Here is a 17926-nt window from a genome sequence, read left to right as displayed (position 1 = left end):
GGTACATGGACCTAGGAACGTTCCCGAACGCAGACCACCAGGGAGACACCACAGTCCAGACACAGAACAGACTCCATTGCCTTCTCCCCAGTAAACGGAATCACGCAGCAGGCGAGGCCTTCTGAAACTCTCACCACAGCAAACTGTGTTTAAGAGTCGCACACCCTGGGGCGCCTGGGTGGCTCAGTGGGTTGGGCCTCTGCCTTCGGCTCTGGTCATGATCTCAGGGTCATGGCATCGAGCCCCACATCAGGGCTCGGCGTGGAGCCTGCTTCCCCCTGCCCACCACCTGCCTCTCTACTTGCTTGTGACCTCACGCTCTCTCTGCCAAATAAATAAATAAATCTCTTTTTTAAAAAAAAGGAGAGTCACACACCCTGTTGTCCGGCCGGGCAGCTCGATCCCATGTTGCTGGGCAGTCCTGGATGGTGCCCCCATCTCCGTGGAAGGCCCTCAGCATTGTCTCCTTTCTCAGCCACACTCGTGTCCTAGATGTGCACATCTATGACACATAGGTGTGCACATCTATGATTTTACTTCCCTTGGGGGAAAACCCAGGGGTGGAAGTGCTAAGTTGTCCAGTAAATGTACATTTGTCAGAAGTGGCCAACTTCGCACGTGACTCAAAGATTCCATGAGCCATCAGCAGCACGGACGGGCTCCAGCTGGGCAGCCTTGGCACGTCCGCCGCCGCCAGATTTCGGTTTCTAAAGCTGCTCCCAGAGACACGTGGTGGCATCTCACTGTGGTTTTTCCTTTCTTTTCTTTTTTTTTTTAAAGTGGGGGCAGGGGAAGGGGGAGAGAATCCTAAGCAGGCACCACGTCCAGCACGGAGCCCCTTTCCACAACCCTGAGATCACAACCCGAGCCAAAGCCGAGTCGGATGCTCGAATGACTGAGCATGGCGGTCTGCACGGGACCCCCTGAGGACTAATGATGCTGAATGCCTTTCCACATCTGGCTGCTATCCCTGTTGCTTCCTTGGTGAAACAACTGCTCAGATCTTGTCCAGGTTTCACAGTGTTTTCTTATCACCGGACAGTCCTCCTGACGCGGCAGACCGGGACTTCATCGTGTGTATCCTACAAGTACTTTCCGTGTTTTCCGTTTCTATTTCTCGAACAGTAGATGTTACTGATTTTGATAAAAACCAACTTACTAATTTTTCTTTAATGATTCATGATCCCAGGACATCTTTGCCTAAACCAAGGAAGCACAATGTTCTGTGACTTTCGCCTAAGAGCCTTACAGTTCCGGGTCTCACACTCGGGTCGACAAAGCACCCGGAGGGACTCTTCATACCCAGTGCAGTTAGAGACCACGGCCCAAGCCTGTGTGCGGCACCACGGTCCTTCCAGCACTGCGTGGGAAGCCCACCTTTCTCCTGGGGCTCCTTCGGCACTCTTGCGGAGGGTCCGCCCGCCGCAGACCCGGCCGTCCCTCCTGGACCCCGCATCCCACTCCCCCCAGCCGTGCTCATCCTTCTGCCAGCGCCACCCAGCCTCCACTACCACAGGAAGACCTTTGAAGAAAAGACACTTCTCTGAGCCCAACAGGGACAGGAGGGCGCTGCTTGTGCAGGGCACACGCTGCCTTCCAATATGTAACTAAACTGGGAAAACACCTCCTTAACCTCGGCTGTTTACTTTGGTCATTTATGGCAAACACGAAAGTCGCAGAGGCAGCTGGACATGCGACGTGTCTTTTGGTAAGTGTAAGGTCCCCTCTGATTCTGTGCTCAGAGGGTCTGACGGCTCTGCCCGGGCCCGGTGCCTCCCTGCCTCCCGCACACAGGTCTGCATGTGCTCCACCCGACCCCCATGAGCTCTGGCACCACAAACGACAGCACCCCCACCCTTGTGAGACGCCATGCCACCCCCCCATACGGTTCCCCCAAGAGCGCCCATCCCTATCTCCCCGTGTCCCCCACGAGCCATCTGTACTGTGGCACAGGCAGAGCCCACCAGCACCGGCAGCGCCACACCCTCACACCCTGCCTTCCTCCTCCGGGAATCCCCGTCGGTAGCGCCCCCCACACGCACGCCGTCAGCAAGCACACCATGAGAGCCATCTGCCGAACTCCCGAACGCTCACAGTATCTTGGGAAATTCCAGCTGTGTCAGGACTCTTGGCACTGCTGGGATATTTCTTTACAAAGCAAACAACTTTCTGGGCACCAGGCAGGCTCAGTCGGGAGAGCGCACGACTCCTGGTCATGAGTCCAAGCCCCGTGCTAGGTGTCAAGATTGCTTTAAAAAAATTAAAGACAAAACAAAATCCCCACACCCAGACAAACAACCCTCATGGGGTCCTAGGTCACAGATGCTACGAAAAAAGTGCCCGGGAGCAGGGACAACTCACGGTCAAGGCTCCTGGTGCCACAGGTGAAGCAAGGCGCTTGTTAATGGACTGGAAGGTGGCGGCAGGGACCCCCGCGATGGTGTTCACGATGACGTTTCCGCTCACCGTGCCTGTGGGGAGAGACCTGTGAGGCAGGAGCACCGTGAGGGGAGCCCCGGCTTCTGACGGGGGCACCTCGGCTGCTTACCCGTCGGCATACTCGTCCCCGTGACCGGCGCTTTCAGGGCTCCCGCCTGCTGAACACAGAAAACCACTTGAATTGGAGCGCAGGCTCTCCCCTTCACGGGACCTCCAAATGCTTCCACGCTCCCGCCTGGTGACGCAGCCACACGGGCCAACCCCCGCTCCCTGCCCCCGTGCCCTGCACGGGCTCTCCTGCACGCACCCCTACCACCTTGCTGTGGCCCACTCTGCCCACCAACTCCTGTCACTCGGGCCACAGCCCGGCAGAGTCCCTCCATGGCCACCGTGCCCTGGGGCCATGGAAGCAGGGGCTGAGTGTGCGGCTTTCTGACCCCAGAGCTGGGCCAGAATGCCCCATGGCAAGCCCGCCACAGCAGACAGAACCACAAATGAGCCCGGACTGTGCCCACACCCGGCTGGCAGAGCAAGGCCGCAGGCTTCCCTACGCAAGCCCAGGTGTTCTCCCCATACGGGACCCCAGCGTCCGAGATACATGGACACAGGCACACGCAGCAAAGCGGCAGAGCAGGGCCCACTGGCAGCAGCACAGTCTACCTTTCTATGCCTTCTCTGTGCATTCGTTTTACCCCTTCCTCTAACAGACAGCAAGGACTCAAGTACTCGCGTGTGCAGGAGCACGCGTGCGCCAGCTCTGAAGAGAAGCTCGCGCGTGGCACAAGCAGCATTAGCCCTGCCGGGTGATATCACACTGACACCTCCCAAACCCCACTGAACTCCAGACTTCCCAGTGCCCCCACCCCCCCCCGGCCGGCCAGGGCCGGGAGCGAGCCAAGTGGGAGTGAGGGCGCCCCTCTGCATGATCCCTCCCGCCAGGGACGGTGGGGCCTGCTGCTGCCTCTGAGGAGAGCAAGCGCTAGCGTCTACACAGACCACCCCGCCTTGCGTCCTCAGGGGCACCCGCGCCAGAGAGCAGCGCCTTCTCACCAGCACGGCAGCGCTGCCCACGGTGGTGATGGCCGGGGGCACCTTCGGCGGGGGCTGTGCGGGCGGCGCCTGGGGCTGCGCCGGGGCCTGCTGCTGGACGGCCGGCGGGCCCGCAGGCTGCTGGCTGCCGGCCGCCTGGGGCTGGGGCAGAGGCGGGGGTGGCTGCTGCGGCGGCGGGGGCTGCGGCTGCGGCGGAGGCGGCGGGGGCTGCGCCACAGGCGGCTGCTGCGCCTTCTGCTGATCAGCCAGAGCCTATGGGAACGGAGAGGAGACGACCCGTGGTCAGGAGCCCAGCACGCCCACCAGCCCAGCCCCGCACTGGCGGCACGGCCCCCACACCTTCTTCTCTTTGGCAATTCGCTCCGCTCGGAGAGACGCGACCTGAATGGGAGGCAGCGGCTTGTCGTAGTTGATTCCGCTGAAAGACAGCAGCAGAGACAGAGAATAAGCGGCCACGCTAGGAGAGAGAGGAGCACTCCACAACCCAGAGCAGAGCTCTCGGCGCCCAAGCTGCCAGGTGCTGGGAAACAAGTCAAAGAAAGAAGAAAACTGCCCATGTCGTCCAAGACCCCGACTCCCGTTTCCCTTCAACACAAAACCTTCCAGAAGGCAGGCCTTGGCCTGGTCCCCCACAGCAACACACAGTCCCGTGCCCAGGATACCAGATGCCCTGAAAGGTGGCGGGTGCGCCTCACGGCCAACAGCCTTTCCCTGCCACGCAGCCCACCAAACTGACCACCGGCCCCAAGCTGGGCCTCCCTTCCCCGGCAGAGCATCAGTCCCTTCCAAGAAGCTGCCCGCCGCCCTGCGTCCCCAGGTCCTATTCTGGCCTGCCGATGCCCCAGGTCTATAAGACTGATGCCAGGGCCCAGGTTACCTCCCGTGGCACCAGGCTTCCCGGGCGCAAAGGCTGACCAGCAAAGCCCAGAGGGAGGGAGCGCCCCTCACAGCCCGGCGCCACGAAGTCCCCGCAGGACCCCCCACCCTCCCACGGAACCCTCACTCCCGGGGCCTCCCCCAACCCCACCCAACTGTGAGCGACCCACCTCTGGCTCCTCCCACCACAGACAGCCTGGCTGTGCTTGGAACCCCCACCCTCCCCATTTTCGGGCCTCCCCTGCCCTGCAGGGCCCGGGCCGCACCACAGCGGTCCGGTGCTGCCGCGCATCAGCCTCCCACCCCCATGGCTCACCCCAGCTGACTTGCTGACTTCTCACCCATTCTCCGACCTCAACCACGTCCGTCTGCCCTGATCCCCCCCACGCCCCACTCTCACATCGACAGCCACGCCTTCCTCCACCAACACTCCCTCCACCACACCTGGCAAACATAGACCCGAGCCGGGCTCCCCTGGTCTGTCCGTTCCGGGTGGGGCCAGGTGCCTCCACTGAGGAGACAGAAACCACCCCATGCACAGCAAGGCCCCCCAGCTACGCCACCCGGCGTCACTGACTCCTCCTTGGTGCACAGCCTGGCCCCCGACCCCTCACGGACCCTTGCCCTTGGCTGCCACCTCCAGATCCCAGAGGGCACCCAGAGCACAGAAGGCGGAGTCTGACCCCAGCTAGCGGCCTGCGTGCTCAGGTCTCGTCCTCGCCCTCTCCACCTTCTAGTCATGTCCTCCGGCCCGCGTGGGACCCATCCCTCTGACATGAGCCAAACACAGAAACAAACCTGGGCCCCCAGGATGCCACAGGCCTGCGCTCACCTCTCAGCCTCCAACCACCTCACCCCGGCTGGGCTTCACACTGAACCTATTCCCACTGGTGCCCCCAGTCCACCTGCCTCCCTGCTTGCCTGCCCCCCCACCTCAGAGGTACAACCAGGGGCCCCCTGTGCTTGTCCTGTGGACCTGCTGGCCCCACACACCGCAAACCCATCATGGTCAACCTAACACCCCCCACGCCAGCAGAATACTCCCTTGTCTCGCCCCCAGACCCCGCTTGCCCCTGGCTCTGCCAGGCTGCTCCATCTACCTGCAGGACGACGGGTCCTTGAGCTCTGTAAGATCACTCCGAGTTGCATCTTGCACTTATGGAAATAAGAACGTGGCCTTTTCCTTGCTACTCAACTGCTGGGCCCAGCAGACACTAGACACGCAGCCCACCCACAGATACTAGTTGGGTGAAACCATCGGTAACGTCACAAACCCATGCTAACGCCTGCTCTGTGCTCCAGGGTCCAGAACCTTACATCCACAGGCGTGGAGACACCATGTAACTCAGGTAAAGAACGCGAAGATGATTCGTGCTCTGAGAGAAAACAGAAGGCCAAGCTGCAACTGTCGACAAGGTAGGTAAGGGATGTGTGAGGGGGTCCTGGGCCTGAGCCCCGCATATGTCCCGGAAGGCCACCCCAGGCGTGAGCAGCAGGGCATGGCCATGAGGCAGGCCTGCAGAGTGGGATGGGTAGCACAGGCCTTGGGCTGCCTCAGAGCTGCCAGGAAGGGCCATCGGGGGTCTCAGCAGAGATGTGCGCTGCTGGGGACCTCACTGAGAGTGCGTAGAAAGAAAGCAGGGCCTCCGGTGTCCTGCAGACCCTCCCTCGGGCGGCCACGAAGGCTCGAACGAGACGAGCACGTGGGCTTCATGTAGACAGGCCGTTCCCACCATCTCAACGTAAAGCAAATAGCCGAAAGCAAGGGGAATGGGCAGCAAACACCTGCACACCCTGCGCTCGGCGCCCACGGCAGCCCGCACACCCGGCATCTCCCTGCCCGACCTGCTGTCGGTTCTCTTCTCGCTCGCTCAGTTTCCAAGCAAGCACGCCCTCCCCTATGCGGGCTATACTTTCAAGGTAGAACCAGTAACACACACGCCAGGTGAGAGGCAGGCACGGCTGAGAAAGGAGAAAGCCTCTCCCATCTGTGCCCCTGCAGCCTGCAGGCAAGGACACACCCTCGTCACGGCAGCACCACGGGGCACTCACCAGCCCCCCGCGGCCTGCCTGGACACACAGACTGCACGATTCGCTGACCACACTAAAATGAGATCATTTCCGAGAGTAGAAAATGCAGAAATACCTTTCTGCCAACACGGAGGCGTGCTTGGGGTTTTTCTGAAAGGGATTCATGCCAAGCCTGCAGTGCGGGAAAGGAGACAGTGGTTACCAAACAAGAAAGAGTGCCCAGGAAGGCAGTGTGGCTGGCACACTCTGCAGGCCAGCGTCCCAGCCCCGGCTCGACCCGGGGGCGGGGCGGGAAGGGCGCAGGGAGCATACAGAGGCTTGATGGGGGGGCTTCTCTTGCCGGCCGTCATCTTCATCAGGTCGAAGTGGCTCGTGTACAGCTGCGTGTGCGTGGCATTCTCGTCCTGGGCGTACATCTGGCCTGTGCGCAGGGGCCGGTTGTTCTTACTCTGAGACGAAACCCACAGCAACACGTCAGTCAGCCAGTGGCTCATCTGGAGGCCCGACCTCCAACCTCCCGATCGAACACAGTTCCTTCTTCCCGAGGCTCAACACCACCGCCCACCGCCTGCGAACACTGTTCCTCTCCGCACTTCATCTCGCGTGAACCCGCAATCACCCAGCACAGGACTCCCTGCCTTTGCAGGGAAACGTGACCGCTGGGCAAAGTGCCCAAGGTTACACGACAGCTGCGGCAGAGCCAGCGCACCTCCGTCAGTGACAGACCCTGGGAAGCAAGCAGCAGCTGCCCAGGCACAGGCCTCCACCGACACGCACAGCGCAGGGGAGAGGTATGGGGGGCGTGGAAGCGCTCTCGGGGGCTTCACCGTACTACCAGCCGACGGCCTGCCGTTAAGCCAAGTACCTGCTCATTTCCAAGACAGCTCAGCGTCCCGCACAACTTTGGAGCGACCCTCATGCCGTAGAGAAAACCAGTCTCCTGACACCATGTGTGTAAAGCCAGCGTGCTTGTTGGCAACCAGGTCTCACAGCTGAGCCACAGGGCACCCTGGGACAACCCCCCCCAACCACGTCCCAGGCTCTCACTGCCCCACAACCAGGACTCAAACACAGCGTGCCGGAGGGCAACTGCTACACGGTAAGAACCGCACACTGGAGGGCCGCCCACACCGCCTTCCCATGTCATCTGTGCTAAGAAAAGACTTTATTTCAAGGAGACCCACATCAGACGAAACTCAGAAGAACAAGACCAGCACGGGAGGCTCCTGAACAGGGGACCGCATCTGTGAGCACTTCCATGTCCCAGCAAAGTGAAGGAGAAAAGGCAGAACAAGAATAAAATCAGGGAAGTCATGTGAGCCCAGGTCGCCACCAGCGGGAGGGTGCTCCTGCCTGAGCCCACCCCACAGGCTGCCACCAGCGGGCGGCTGAGGACACCAACCCCCCGGCTGCTTCTGACCCTATCACCTGGCCTTCTGCACAGCTGCCGGCCCATTTACCCACGCTGTCCCCTCGGAGCTAAAAAACGCACTTCTGCCTTTGCTCTAGATTTGCTTCTCCCATGACCTAGAAAGGCAGACAGAGCTTCAACTTTACACGTCTCCACGTTATGTCACAGCTGCCGCGGGGAGGGTTTCCAACACAGAAGAGACCAAACACGAGATTCCACGAAGTCTCGCTGGCGAAGGCGCCACAAGTGGTATTGTGAGGAACACTTGCTTTCTTGTTTTTAAGCGACAAGCAAATCAAGGCCTTAAGACAAAATGTTTCCAGGAACACGAAAACAGAGCACGGTTGAAGCCATGATTTGCACACCACATCTGGGCCCCACGTGTGCGCCTCTGCTGCATCTGCCCCGTGCCATCCGGTGGGCTCAGGGGACCCCAGTCAACGCCGGCAGCCCACCAGGTGAGCAGCGAGAAGGGGGAATGGGGAAGACAGCAGACGGACGAACAGAAAGAGACGCTCTTGGCCCAAGAGCAACAAGAGGCACGCGTGGGAACCACACCACAGACACGCTTGTCCGAGGGGCTGGCTCTCGGGGGTCAGGCTGCCGCCACCACGGGAAAGACACCGAACCCAACCTCCACGCGCTCAGCCTGTGCGCACGCGCACCGTCAGCTGGGACCAGGGTCCAGAGCTGGTCCCACCACTGTGGCAGCCGACACAGCCGGTGGAAACCCGAAGCAACGGCACGGGAGGCACAACAGACTTCTCGCCAAATGAGCCGACGGAGCCGAGTCCTCTTCATTTACCCGACGCCTTTGCAAAAAATAAAAAGCAGGGGCGCCTGGGGGGCTCCGTGGGTTAAGTCTCTGCCTTCAGCTCGGGTCATGATCTCAGGGTCCTGGGATCGAGCCCTGCGTCGGGCTCTCTGCTCTGTGGAAAGCCTGCTTCTCCCTCTCCCACTCCCCCTGCTTGTGTTCCCTCTCACTCTATCAAATAAACAGAATCTTTATAAAAACTAAAAACAGAAGAAGAAAGAAAGGAAGGTAGGAGCAAGCTCTCAGTGGCACAGGAGCCTCCAGACAGCATCTGGAATTTTCCAAGCACGTCGAGCAAGTTCTCAGGCCCAGGGCCACGTCCCGCATTGCCTGCAGCCAGGACAGCTGTGCGCGGCCCACGCCAGGTGCGGCACAGGCCTCCTGCCTCGCTGGGCTCCCCCGAGCCCGGGGGCTGGAGCTCCGCGGCCGAGTGGGGGGTCTGCTCTCACCTTGCCCTCCTCCCTGGGGATGAGCACGTTCTCGTAGCGGCTCCGGCACTGCTTGGAAGAGCGGTAGATGCGGCTGCAGGAGTTGACGACGTCGCTGACGAGGTCCCAGTTGGGCGTGTGGGCCGGGGACACAATGGTCAGGTTCAGAGGCAGCTCCAGCAGCTGCTTCACGGCCTGCAGGACCGGGTTCCAGGTGGCATCCGTCAGCGAGCCGCACCCACGGGTGCACACGCTTGCCCCCAGGCTATGACCCTGGGACGCGGACGGGAGGGGACAGGACGTGGCCTGTGGGCCACGCTCACCTGCAGCAGCGCCCAATCTTCACTGATGAGCCACTCGGGGTTGTCTGGGCCTGACTCGGCTGTTGGTTTAGCAAAAGTCGGCAGCGGCTTGGCAAACTGTGTCTGCTGCTTCAACAGAATATTCTTTTTCTGCTCCTTCCCTTCCCGGCGCATTTTCAACATGCCGGGCGTGGCGCGGTCGAACAGCGAGCGAGGGGGGACGACCGGCTCCCCGTGGCGCTGCTTCTTCTTCCTGCCTGCAACTGGACAGAGAGCCCTTCTCAGCGCGGCCCTTGGCGAGCGGACTACGCCTTCGCGGGCGAGCCAACGGGGACAAGGACAACCGAGGAGGCCCGGCGCGAAGGCGTCTCGGGGCAGACACCCCGACTCTCCTGCCTGGACGCCGCGCAGGCCGCAGGCGCGCCGCTTCCCCCACCCCACCCCCTGCCGGCCCGGCCGCGAGGGCGCACCTGAGGGGTCCGTGCGGTGCCGCCGGCGCTCCTTCCTCACGTACACGGGAGGCAGCTTGGACTCTGGGATGGGCGTGGTTTCGTACGTGAGACACAGGACTGGGTCCACATAGATGTCATTGTCGTCCTGGGGTGGCGTAGGCGGCGTCCAGAGCTGTGCGGAGAAGGGCGCGCCATGAGCGGTGCGCCCCAGGGCCGGCGGCCACCCCAGCACTCAGGGAGACCGTACTCACCGGCATGACCTCCACCTGCCCGTCGGCACCTTCGCACACGTACTCCTACGGGGGAGGGCAGCGCATCAGCACGACGCAGTATCAGATGCGCACCGAGAGCCACCGGCTCTCTACCTGCGTGCCCAGCAGGTCTCCAAGTACCTGCGACACCGTCTGACCACACTCGGGAAAAGCCCAAGCAGAAGCAGAGGTCTGCAGCCAAGCGTGTAGCAGCAGACGCCGGCTGTCCCCGCTTCGGGCACCGCGCCGGCCCGAGCCGCACGTACCGCGTTGTAGGCGTCCTCCCTGGTGTAGGTGAGAAGCTGCTCCTGCTCCTGCTCCTGCAGCACTCGCGCCTCCCTCTCCCGCAGGGCCCTCGCGTTCTGGGCCTCCCACTCCCTCACGGCGGTCAGCACGGCGTCCTGGCGGAAGACCACAAAGAGGAGCCCTGAGATCCGCCCCGCAGGCCCCACCCCCGCCACACCGCCCCTGCTCTTGCGGTCACCAGCCGAGCCCGCCATGTCCCCCCACCATGGGTCCACGTGCTCTGGACCTGTTCCCGCCCCAACAGGTAACTCTCCATCAAGCACAGAGCTGCTTCCAGGGAAAAGTGTTCCTTGGGGTTTTCCCAGACTTGATCTTTCATCTGTTTACACACCGCTCAGTCCGGTTTTTACTCCTTTCATCCCACGCAAGTCACGCTGACTTCAGGTCAGATCTGACTCTGAAGGCTGAGCCCACCCCTTACCTCGCCGTCTCCCTCTTTCTCGGGGCCGGCCGGCGTGTGGAACAACTCCAGGTAATTCAGCGCGTACTTCTCGATAGGCGTAAGCTGTTTCAGAAATCGTTTGAACAGGGTGAACAGCAAGTTAACCAAGGCTGAGGTCCTCAGACGACCCCCACTGACACTTGAATCAAGAAAGTGATCGTTCTTACTCTAAGCAACCAAAGGAAAAAAACGTCCAAGACACCGAAGCGTATGGAGAAAAATCAGGCTGAAGTAGAAGGAAGTGTGTGCCCGAACCTGTTCCATGAAGTCCGCTAACTCCTCCAGCTGTGACGGCTCCTCCTGCCGCCTCGGGCTGTCAGAGCGGGACGCCCCCGGCGCGGCCTCCTCCTCAGGCTTCTGGGCGTCTTCCTCCAGGTACTCAATGCTCTTAAGGGCCTAAAGAAGTTACGGGCTTGTCTTACTTTCACGTATTTTTAAATTCCAGGGTTTGGAGAAGGAGCTGCCCTGCGTCACACCGACGAGACACACCTGCACCGCACGTGGAGCCTCCCCGTGGTCACGCGCTCCCGCTCGGGCCCAGGGAACGAAGCCCCGAGGGAGGCGGAGAACGAACGTGAGGGGCTCACACTGGACGGCGAGGCCCAGGGAAGAGCCACGTGCTGCCACACTACCAAGCTGCCAACCCCGAGAACAGAGCGGGACGGGGCACCTCGTTCAACCTCACGCCCGACACGCGCCATGGCCACGGCTCTGACCCATGAGAACGATTCCGCATGGCGCACAACACAGGCCTCTATCCACGGCGTGAACAGGAGAAAAATGAGCCGACGCCACGGCTGCCAAAACCAAGCCCACACACATCAGGCGTGTAAGACGGGCAGTGGCCCCACAGAGCAGCAGCAGCAAGAGGAAGGAGGCGCCTTCCCACGGCGAGCAGCTCAGGCCTAACGCGCGCCGGCAGCTGTGGACGCGCACACTCGCGCAGCAGGCGCAACCCAACAGTCTCTGGTTCCTGGGTGTCGATTAGGACCTGTATGACCTCTTTCCTTGGCAATTTGGAAAAATCTGCAGCTTACAACGTAATCTGACCTCACACTACATGCAGAACACACACTGAAGCGCCCAGGTAAAAGCGAGGGGGACGTCCTGACGACCCAGGGTCAGCAGAACGTCTCTCAAGCAGCACACGAGAGCAACAGCCAGGATACGAAGGGCCACTACGTGGCTTCACGACCGCATCCCCAAAGGCACCCCCAAAATGCAGGAAGGTATTCCATGTGTATCCGTACAGAACACAGACACCGACCACTGAGAAAACGAAACCGCCCAGTCAACCGAAACACGGGGAAGGGACGTGAGCGGACACTTCAGGGATTGCGCAGAGACGCCCAAATTCACAGGCCGACAGCAAAGGAAAACCCACCAGAGACACGGGCACATCTGCCACACGCTGCTGGGAAGGACACGCCAAGCCCTGCCTCCGATGCCGCTGCCGGAGCACAGATTGGCCTGGCCAGCCCCTGTGGGTCCCACGCACGCTCCCCGACAACCCAGGGGCCCCACCCCAAGGTGCATTCCCCAGAAGTCAGCGGAAACACACACGCATCTGCCAAGAGACACGGAGAAGATATTCACAGATGCACGGCTCAAAACAGACGGTGGGCCGGCGAAGGACGTCACAGCGACCACAGCACACTGTCGCAGAGCCATGAGAACCACCACGACCTGAACCAGAAGCCAGACACACGGCAGCCGTGTGGCAGAGAGCTGCACTTGGGGATGGGGGGGCGGTGGTTTCTGGGGAGCCCTTCCTTAGAACACCCTCTCAAGCTCCTCTCTGTGATGCGGTGCTCCCAGGGGGTTCTTGCGCTTCAACGACACCTTCCCCGGAGGCTGTTTCCCTGCACGAAGCCCCTGAAGAGCGTCGCCCCTGCTGGAGGAGTCCCGGACTAGTCAGGCGAGGACGTTGCCTGGCACCGCTGCTCTGTGTGCGGCTGCTCCAACCGTGCCCTTGCCACTGGCCTCTGACCCAGACTCAGCACAGAGCCAGAGGGCCACTTGGAAGAACACAGCCAGGCCCCACCACCGTCACCCCTCATCTCCTGCTGACCCCCAGCTGCCCGGATGGTCCCTCTGCCCACACCGCCCCTCCCTGAACATCGCTCCTGGCCGCAGCAGGGGGAGTCCGTATTCTAGCCGTCTGCTGGCTTACAGTCTTTCCTCTTACGGGACCATACGCTGCACGGGGGGCGGCGGCACACCACGCCGTTCAGTCAGCGCTAGGTCCCTCCTGCCTAGAACATGCCCGACGCGTGGCCAGACATTCAACACACACACTAGAACAGCACCTGTGCGTTGAGCTAGCGCGCTGCTCCGCCTGGAGCACACGTCCCTGAAACAACTGCGCACGGCATGCCATGTTCCGCACACACCCTCCTGCCTCTCGTTTCTCTCCCAGGACACGTGTGACACTTTCAACAGAAAGGTCAGTATTTCTGGGAGTGAACTGACCTTTTCTTTCTTTTTTTTTGTCAGAGAGAGCGAGCACAAGCAGACAGAGAGGCAGGCTGAGGCAGAGGGAGAAGCAGGCTTCCTGCTGAGCAAGGAGCCCGATGTGGGACTCGATCCCAGGACGCTGGGATCATGACCTGAGCCGAAGGCAGCCGCTTAACCCACTGAGCCCCCCAGGCGCCCCTGACCTTTTCTTTTTAACCTCATGACGTAACACCTGTTTTTAAAAGAACAGGGGATGGGGTCATCATACACGGCAACTCCAGGAAGGAGGCAGGAGGATCCGCACCAAGTGGTCATCGCTGAGCCAGGGGGAGGATCTGGTGCGGGACACCTACTTTTCATGATAAATCCCTGAAGCTTTTCCACGTATGTATTACTTTTCAACCGAACGAGGACCTTTAAAATAGCCAAGGCTGTGGCAAGTCCTCCTCACCAAGGGCGTGGGGATGGGGGTAGAGGGGCACCACAGGGGAGCCAGGGCAGCCGTCTACCATGGGCAAGAGAGTGGGAAGAGGCCTAGGACATGGGGGTACCTCCAAGGCCAAGAGCCCAGAAACTGACACTCAGGAAGGAGGGGGAGGAGGGAGCAACCCCCCCAAGCAGGCCAAGGGGCAGGGGAGTCCGGGGGGAGCTGCAGCCAGGCTATTCCACGAGGCAGGGCAGGAGGGGATGTGGCCCCAAAAGCAGGTCTACGGTGTGTCTACACAGCCAGCACTGCCCAAAAACAAAGCACACAAGCCACATGTGTGATTTAACTTCAGCAGCTCACGCATTACATGTGTAAAAAGGCAGTATTCTACTTAACCCGATACACCCAAATATTACTTCAACAAGTAATCAACGTAAGAAGGTATAAACGAGATCACTTATGTCCTCCTTTGTCCTGTCCTGTCAATCAGCTGTGCACCTTGCACTCACATACAGGGCTCCTATCAGACAGGACTGAAAACAGCAGGCCACGGGCACGGGCAGAGCAGACAAAGCAGGTCGGACAGGACAGGTGAGGCACGCCGCACCGTCAGCTGCCCGCTACGGCTCAGGGGAGGCAGCGTGGTGGCTCGTGGCTCGGGGAGAGCTGATGAGGACGGGGACGGCTGCCGAGCTGGGCAGTAGGCGCCTGAGACCCCCAGACTTTACACTGCTTTTTACCTGATTTTCCAGATGAAAACACCCAGGAGAGAAAGGAAGCAGGCAGGAGAGGTGTACCAGGGCTGAGCGAGGGAGCAGAGCGGGCAGTGTGCTCGGGGCCCACGGCACGTGCAGCACATCCTCGGGGAACCCCCAGGGCAGGCCATCCGCCCTCACCTCAATGAAAGGTCTTGCAATTTTGGGGGCGATGATTTCTGAGGCAGAAGGCTCCTGAGAGAGGACCACGAACTCCTCCGCCTTCACTGGGAAGCCGGCATCGTCAGTGGGAGAGCACACCTCAAACAGCTCCTGGATGGTCCGCTGCACACGAGACACACGTTAGCGTCCGGCCGGAAGCAGGTCGGCGCCTGACCTGAGTGTCAGACTGCGTCACCAGGGAAACCGCCCAGCGACTCCTCACCCATGCGTTGAGCTGCGTTGCCTGCCCCCGCCCCCCACCCCAAACACCAGGTAGCAACCCTGAGGACGGCGCGCCCGTGACGGCACCTGTGTCAGGAAAGCCATGGAGTAGTCATTGCCCTGAGCGGCTACTTCCCGGATCAAGTCTTTGGTTCCGTTTTTCAAAAGCTTCTCTTCAATGGAATTACCACTCACGAGCCTACAAAACACAGACCCGTGTACGATGACAGCTGGGCGTCCGAAAGCACGCCGCCACGAGCAGTCGGGGTGCGAGGGTGGGGAGGCTGGTGGCACAGCACCCGGGCACTCGGGCAGGAGCTGCACAGCTCTGCAGGTGCTCAGGGCATCCCCTATGTGGCGGTCAGGGCCACCTCTCCCACCCCACCTCTAGCCACCCCTACCTCCCCTGCCACACCTAGAAATGCCCTCCTAGGACCCCGTGAAGACCTCCAGTGTGGACAGCCTGGCAAGCCCGCTTACACGACACAGCCTGCATTTTCAAGGGGTCGCGTATATGCGCAACGGTGGGCAGCATCTGACGCACTGCACACACACCTGCGTTTTGCATTCTCACCAAGCGGTGTGCTGCAGAGATCCCCCCGGCCCCGCGCCCAGACACTTCCAGCGGCTGCTCGATGCCCAGGGCACGGCTGTACCCCAAGCACAGGCCCCCTCTGTCCCCACGATGCGCTGTAACAAGCTCCAGAAGGCAGTGACGCCACCGGCCGGCTCCCGGGAAGGAAATGCTGGGCACAAAGGGTGCGCACCATCTCCTGTCCAGCAGACCCTGCTAACCTGATGTCCACACAGTGCAGCAACCGTGCGTCCCCAATCAGGGCAGGCGGTCCCCGGCCATCACCACTAGCAGCTATGCCCACCGCCGTCCCGTCAGGGCGTGTAACAAAGACCGTCCCACGTGCAGCACCTACCCTCCACCCGCGAGCCTGTGCCTCCCACACGTTGTGCGCAGCTGGAATGGCCCGTTCCGAGGCTTGGGTTCGTCCCACCTTTCTTGAAGAAGGGCTCGTTTACCTTTTTTTCCTCAATTTGCACGAGTAATCTAACCCCCCGTCTGCTGTGACGATTGCAAATCATTGTCCGAATCTATTATTTGTGCATTAGTTGTGTTCATGGAATCTTCTTACAAAAGCCAAACTTCAGCTTTCGCTTTAACTGCAGTCAGGTATGTCTGCCTCTCCTTCCCTCCAAGCTTTCTGTCTGGCTAAGTTGATCCCTTCAAGCGACAGGTACCACCTCTTCCGTACTATGCTAAGACCGCCGCTTTCTTTCTACAGCGGCGTGCCTAAGCCTAGGGATGGTGTTCTGGCCATCAAGTGGGCACAGCACTCCGGCTCAGCTCTTCCTCACGGTCCACAGCGTCAGCAGCAAGTGCTAAACGACCTGCGCCCCAACAAAGCTGGAACCCCACCCCGCTGGTTCATGCCCGGCTGTTCACGGCTTCCCCTCCCATGACGTGCCTTCCCCCGCGCCCCTCTGCTACAGCCCTTGTCAGCATTTCCACTGGCTGCTGTCAGCTACCTTTCAATCCAAATACACTTTTTTTTCCAAAGATTTTGTTTATTTGACAGAGATACAGAGAGAGAAGCACCACAATCAGGGGAAGTGGGAGAGGGAGAAGCTGGCCCCCTGCAGGGCTGAGCGGGAGCCCAATGTGGGGCTCAATCCCAGGACCCAGGATCATGACCCGAGCCAAAGGCAGACACTTAACAACTGAGCCACCCAGGCGCCCCCAGATACACTTAAAAAAACACTTTATCCAGGGGTGCCTGGGTTTCTTGGTCAGTTAAGTGTCAGCTCGGGTCACAATTCCGGGGTCCCAGAATCAGCCCACACTGGGCTCCCTACTCAGTGAGGAGTCTGCTTCTCCTCCTCCCTCTGTCCTTGCCCCCACTCGTGTATGCATGTGCTCTCCCGCTCCCTCTCAAATAAAGAAAATCTTTAAAAATAAACAAAAGCAAATAAACCCCACTTTATCCACTCACAGCTACACACACATGCATATACACAAACCCCCACGATGACAACTTTCCTAAACACTGTTCTGCGTTTGACATCGCTTTGGGGAAAGCCCATTTTACACACAAGGTCTTCCTGTGCATGAACACGGCTCAGTCTCCAACTAACATCTTACCACCTTTTGCACAATTTGGTTCGCATTTCCTACACAACTTGCATCTTTACTGCCAAGACTATTCCTGATTCGTGGTTACGGTTACTGAGAAGAAAAGTTTTCCCGTTTCCGGCTGGTAAGCGCTGAAGGGTCACAGCCTCCGTAACCACGGAGAGCAATCACACAGGAAAATGTTGCGTACACAACACACACGGTGCGCCAGGCTGCAGTTTACCAGCACGGAGACAGCCCGCAATGCGCCGCTGAAGGAAGAGGGGTTAACAAGGCTGTGGGCATCAGCCATCTAGACAACGAGAAAGACGCCAGGAAAGACACGCGGCATCTCTGAAGGACACTTCTCCACGGACCTCAGACAGGCAGTGACACAGCTGCTCAAACTCAGCCTTCGGAGGACTCTGCCTCAGTGGCAGGAGTGAGTGGTCATAGGCACAGTCCAGGGCCTCGCACACGGTGCCGGCACCACGCACCCACCCGCACACCCAGTGCCAGTACATACCGCAGACCCGCTGTTGTCGCACTACCGCACTAAACGCTTCTGCGAGTTCAGACATGCACGCGAGAGCCTGCTCCACTTTCCTCAGCCACGTGCAGGGCCAGCGGAGGTGGCGCACACGGGTCTGAGCTCTTCCAGTCATTTTACTGACAGACAAGGGGCATCGGACAGGGCTCTAGAAGACGCGCAATAGATACGCGTCGAAAGCACATCAAGTTGTGTGTAAGTAAGATAATTCGACTGCGGTTTCAAGCAAACTAATTATAAACTGAGCAAATGTTGGGCCTAAAGAAAGAACACGCGAAGCAGCAAGAACAGAAGTCTGCCTCAGAAAAAATAAAGCTGTGGAAACTTCTGGAACAAGTTGTAACGTACACTTGAGCTCCATGGGGTGCTTCTGCTCCAGCACCTGCTGCCCCCACACCTCCACACCCCGTGTCGTGCCCACCACCCTCA

The 17926-nt window shown here is 60.1% G+C and overlaps 1 protein-coding gene across 8 annotated transcripts in view; it reads right to left on the bottom strand.

The window, feature by feature from the left end:
- EP400 (E1A binding protein p400) overlaps positions 1-17926 on the bottom strand; it is a 97808-nt gene that overhangs the window by 18752 nt on the left and 61130 nt on the right. For 7 of the 8 annotated variants that reach the window (XM_082699896.1, XM_082699895.1, XM_082699893.1 and 4 more), the window contains 15 exons: positions 14913-15024; positions 14583-14726; positions 11058-11198; positions 10782-10865; positions 10321-10455; positions 10055-10099; positions 9822-9975; positions 9373-9614; positions 9071-9244; positions 6709-6845; positions 6512-6568; positions 3829-3907; positions 3490-3741; positions 2549-2597; positions 2362-2471 (listed from right to left, as the gene is read on the bottom strand). In XM_082699896.1, coding sequence (XP_082556022.1) covers positions 2362-2471; positions 2549-2597; positions 3490-3741; positions 3829-3907; positions 6512-6568; positions 6709-6845; positions 9071-9244; positions 9373-9614; positions 9822-9975; positions 10055-10099; positions 10321-10455; positions 10782-10865; positions 11058-11198; positions 14583-14726; positions 14913-15024 — 1915 coding nt within the window. The remainder of the gene's footprint in view (positions 1-2361; positions 2472-2548; positions 2598-3489; positions 3742-3828; positions 3908-6511; positions 6569-6708; positions 6846-9070; positions 9245-9372; positions 9615-9821; positions 9976-10054; positions 10100-10320; positions 10456-10781; positions 10866-11057; positions 11199-14582; positions 14727-14912; positions 15025-17926) is intronic. The other variant, XM_082699894.1, reaches the window with a different exon arrangement.

This window comes from Mustela nivalis (assembly GCF_964662115.1).
Source record: "Mustela nivalis genome assembly, chromosome: 14".
Lineage (NCBI taxonomy): Eukaryota > Metazoa > Chordata > Mammalia > Carnivora > Mustelidae > Mustela > Mustela nivalis.
The sequence above is the reverse complement of the archived record's forward strand: the minus strand, read 5'-3'. Positions and strand labels throughout refer to the sequence as shown.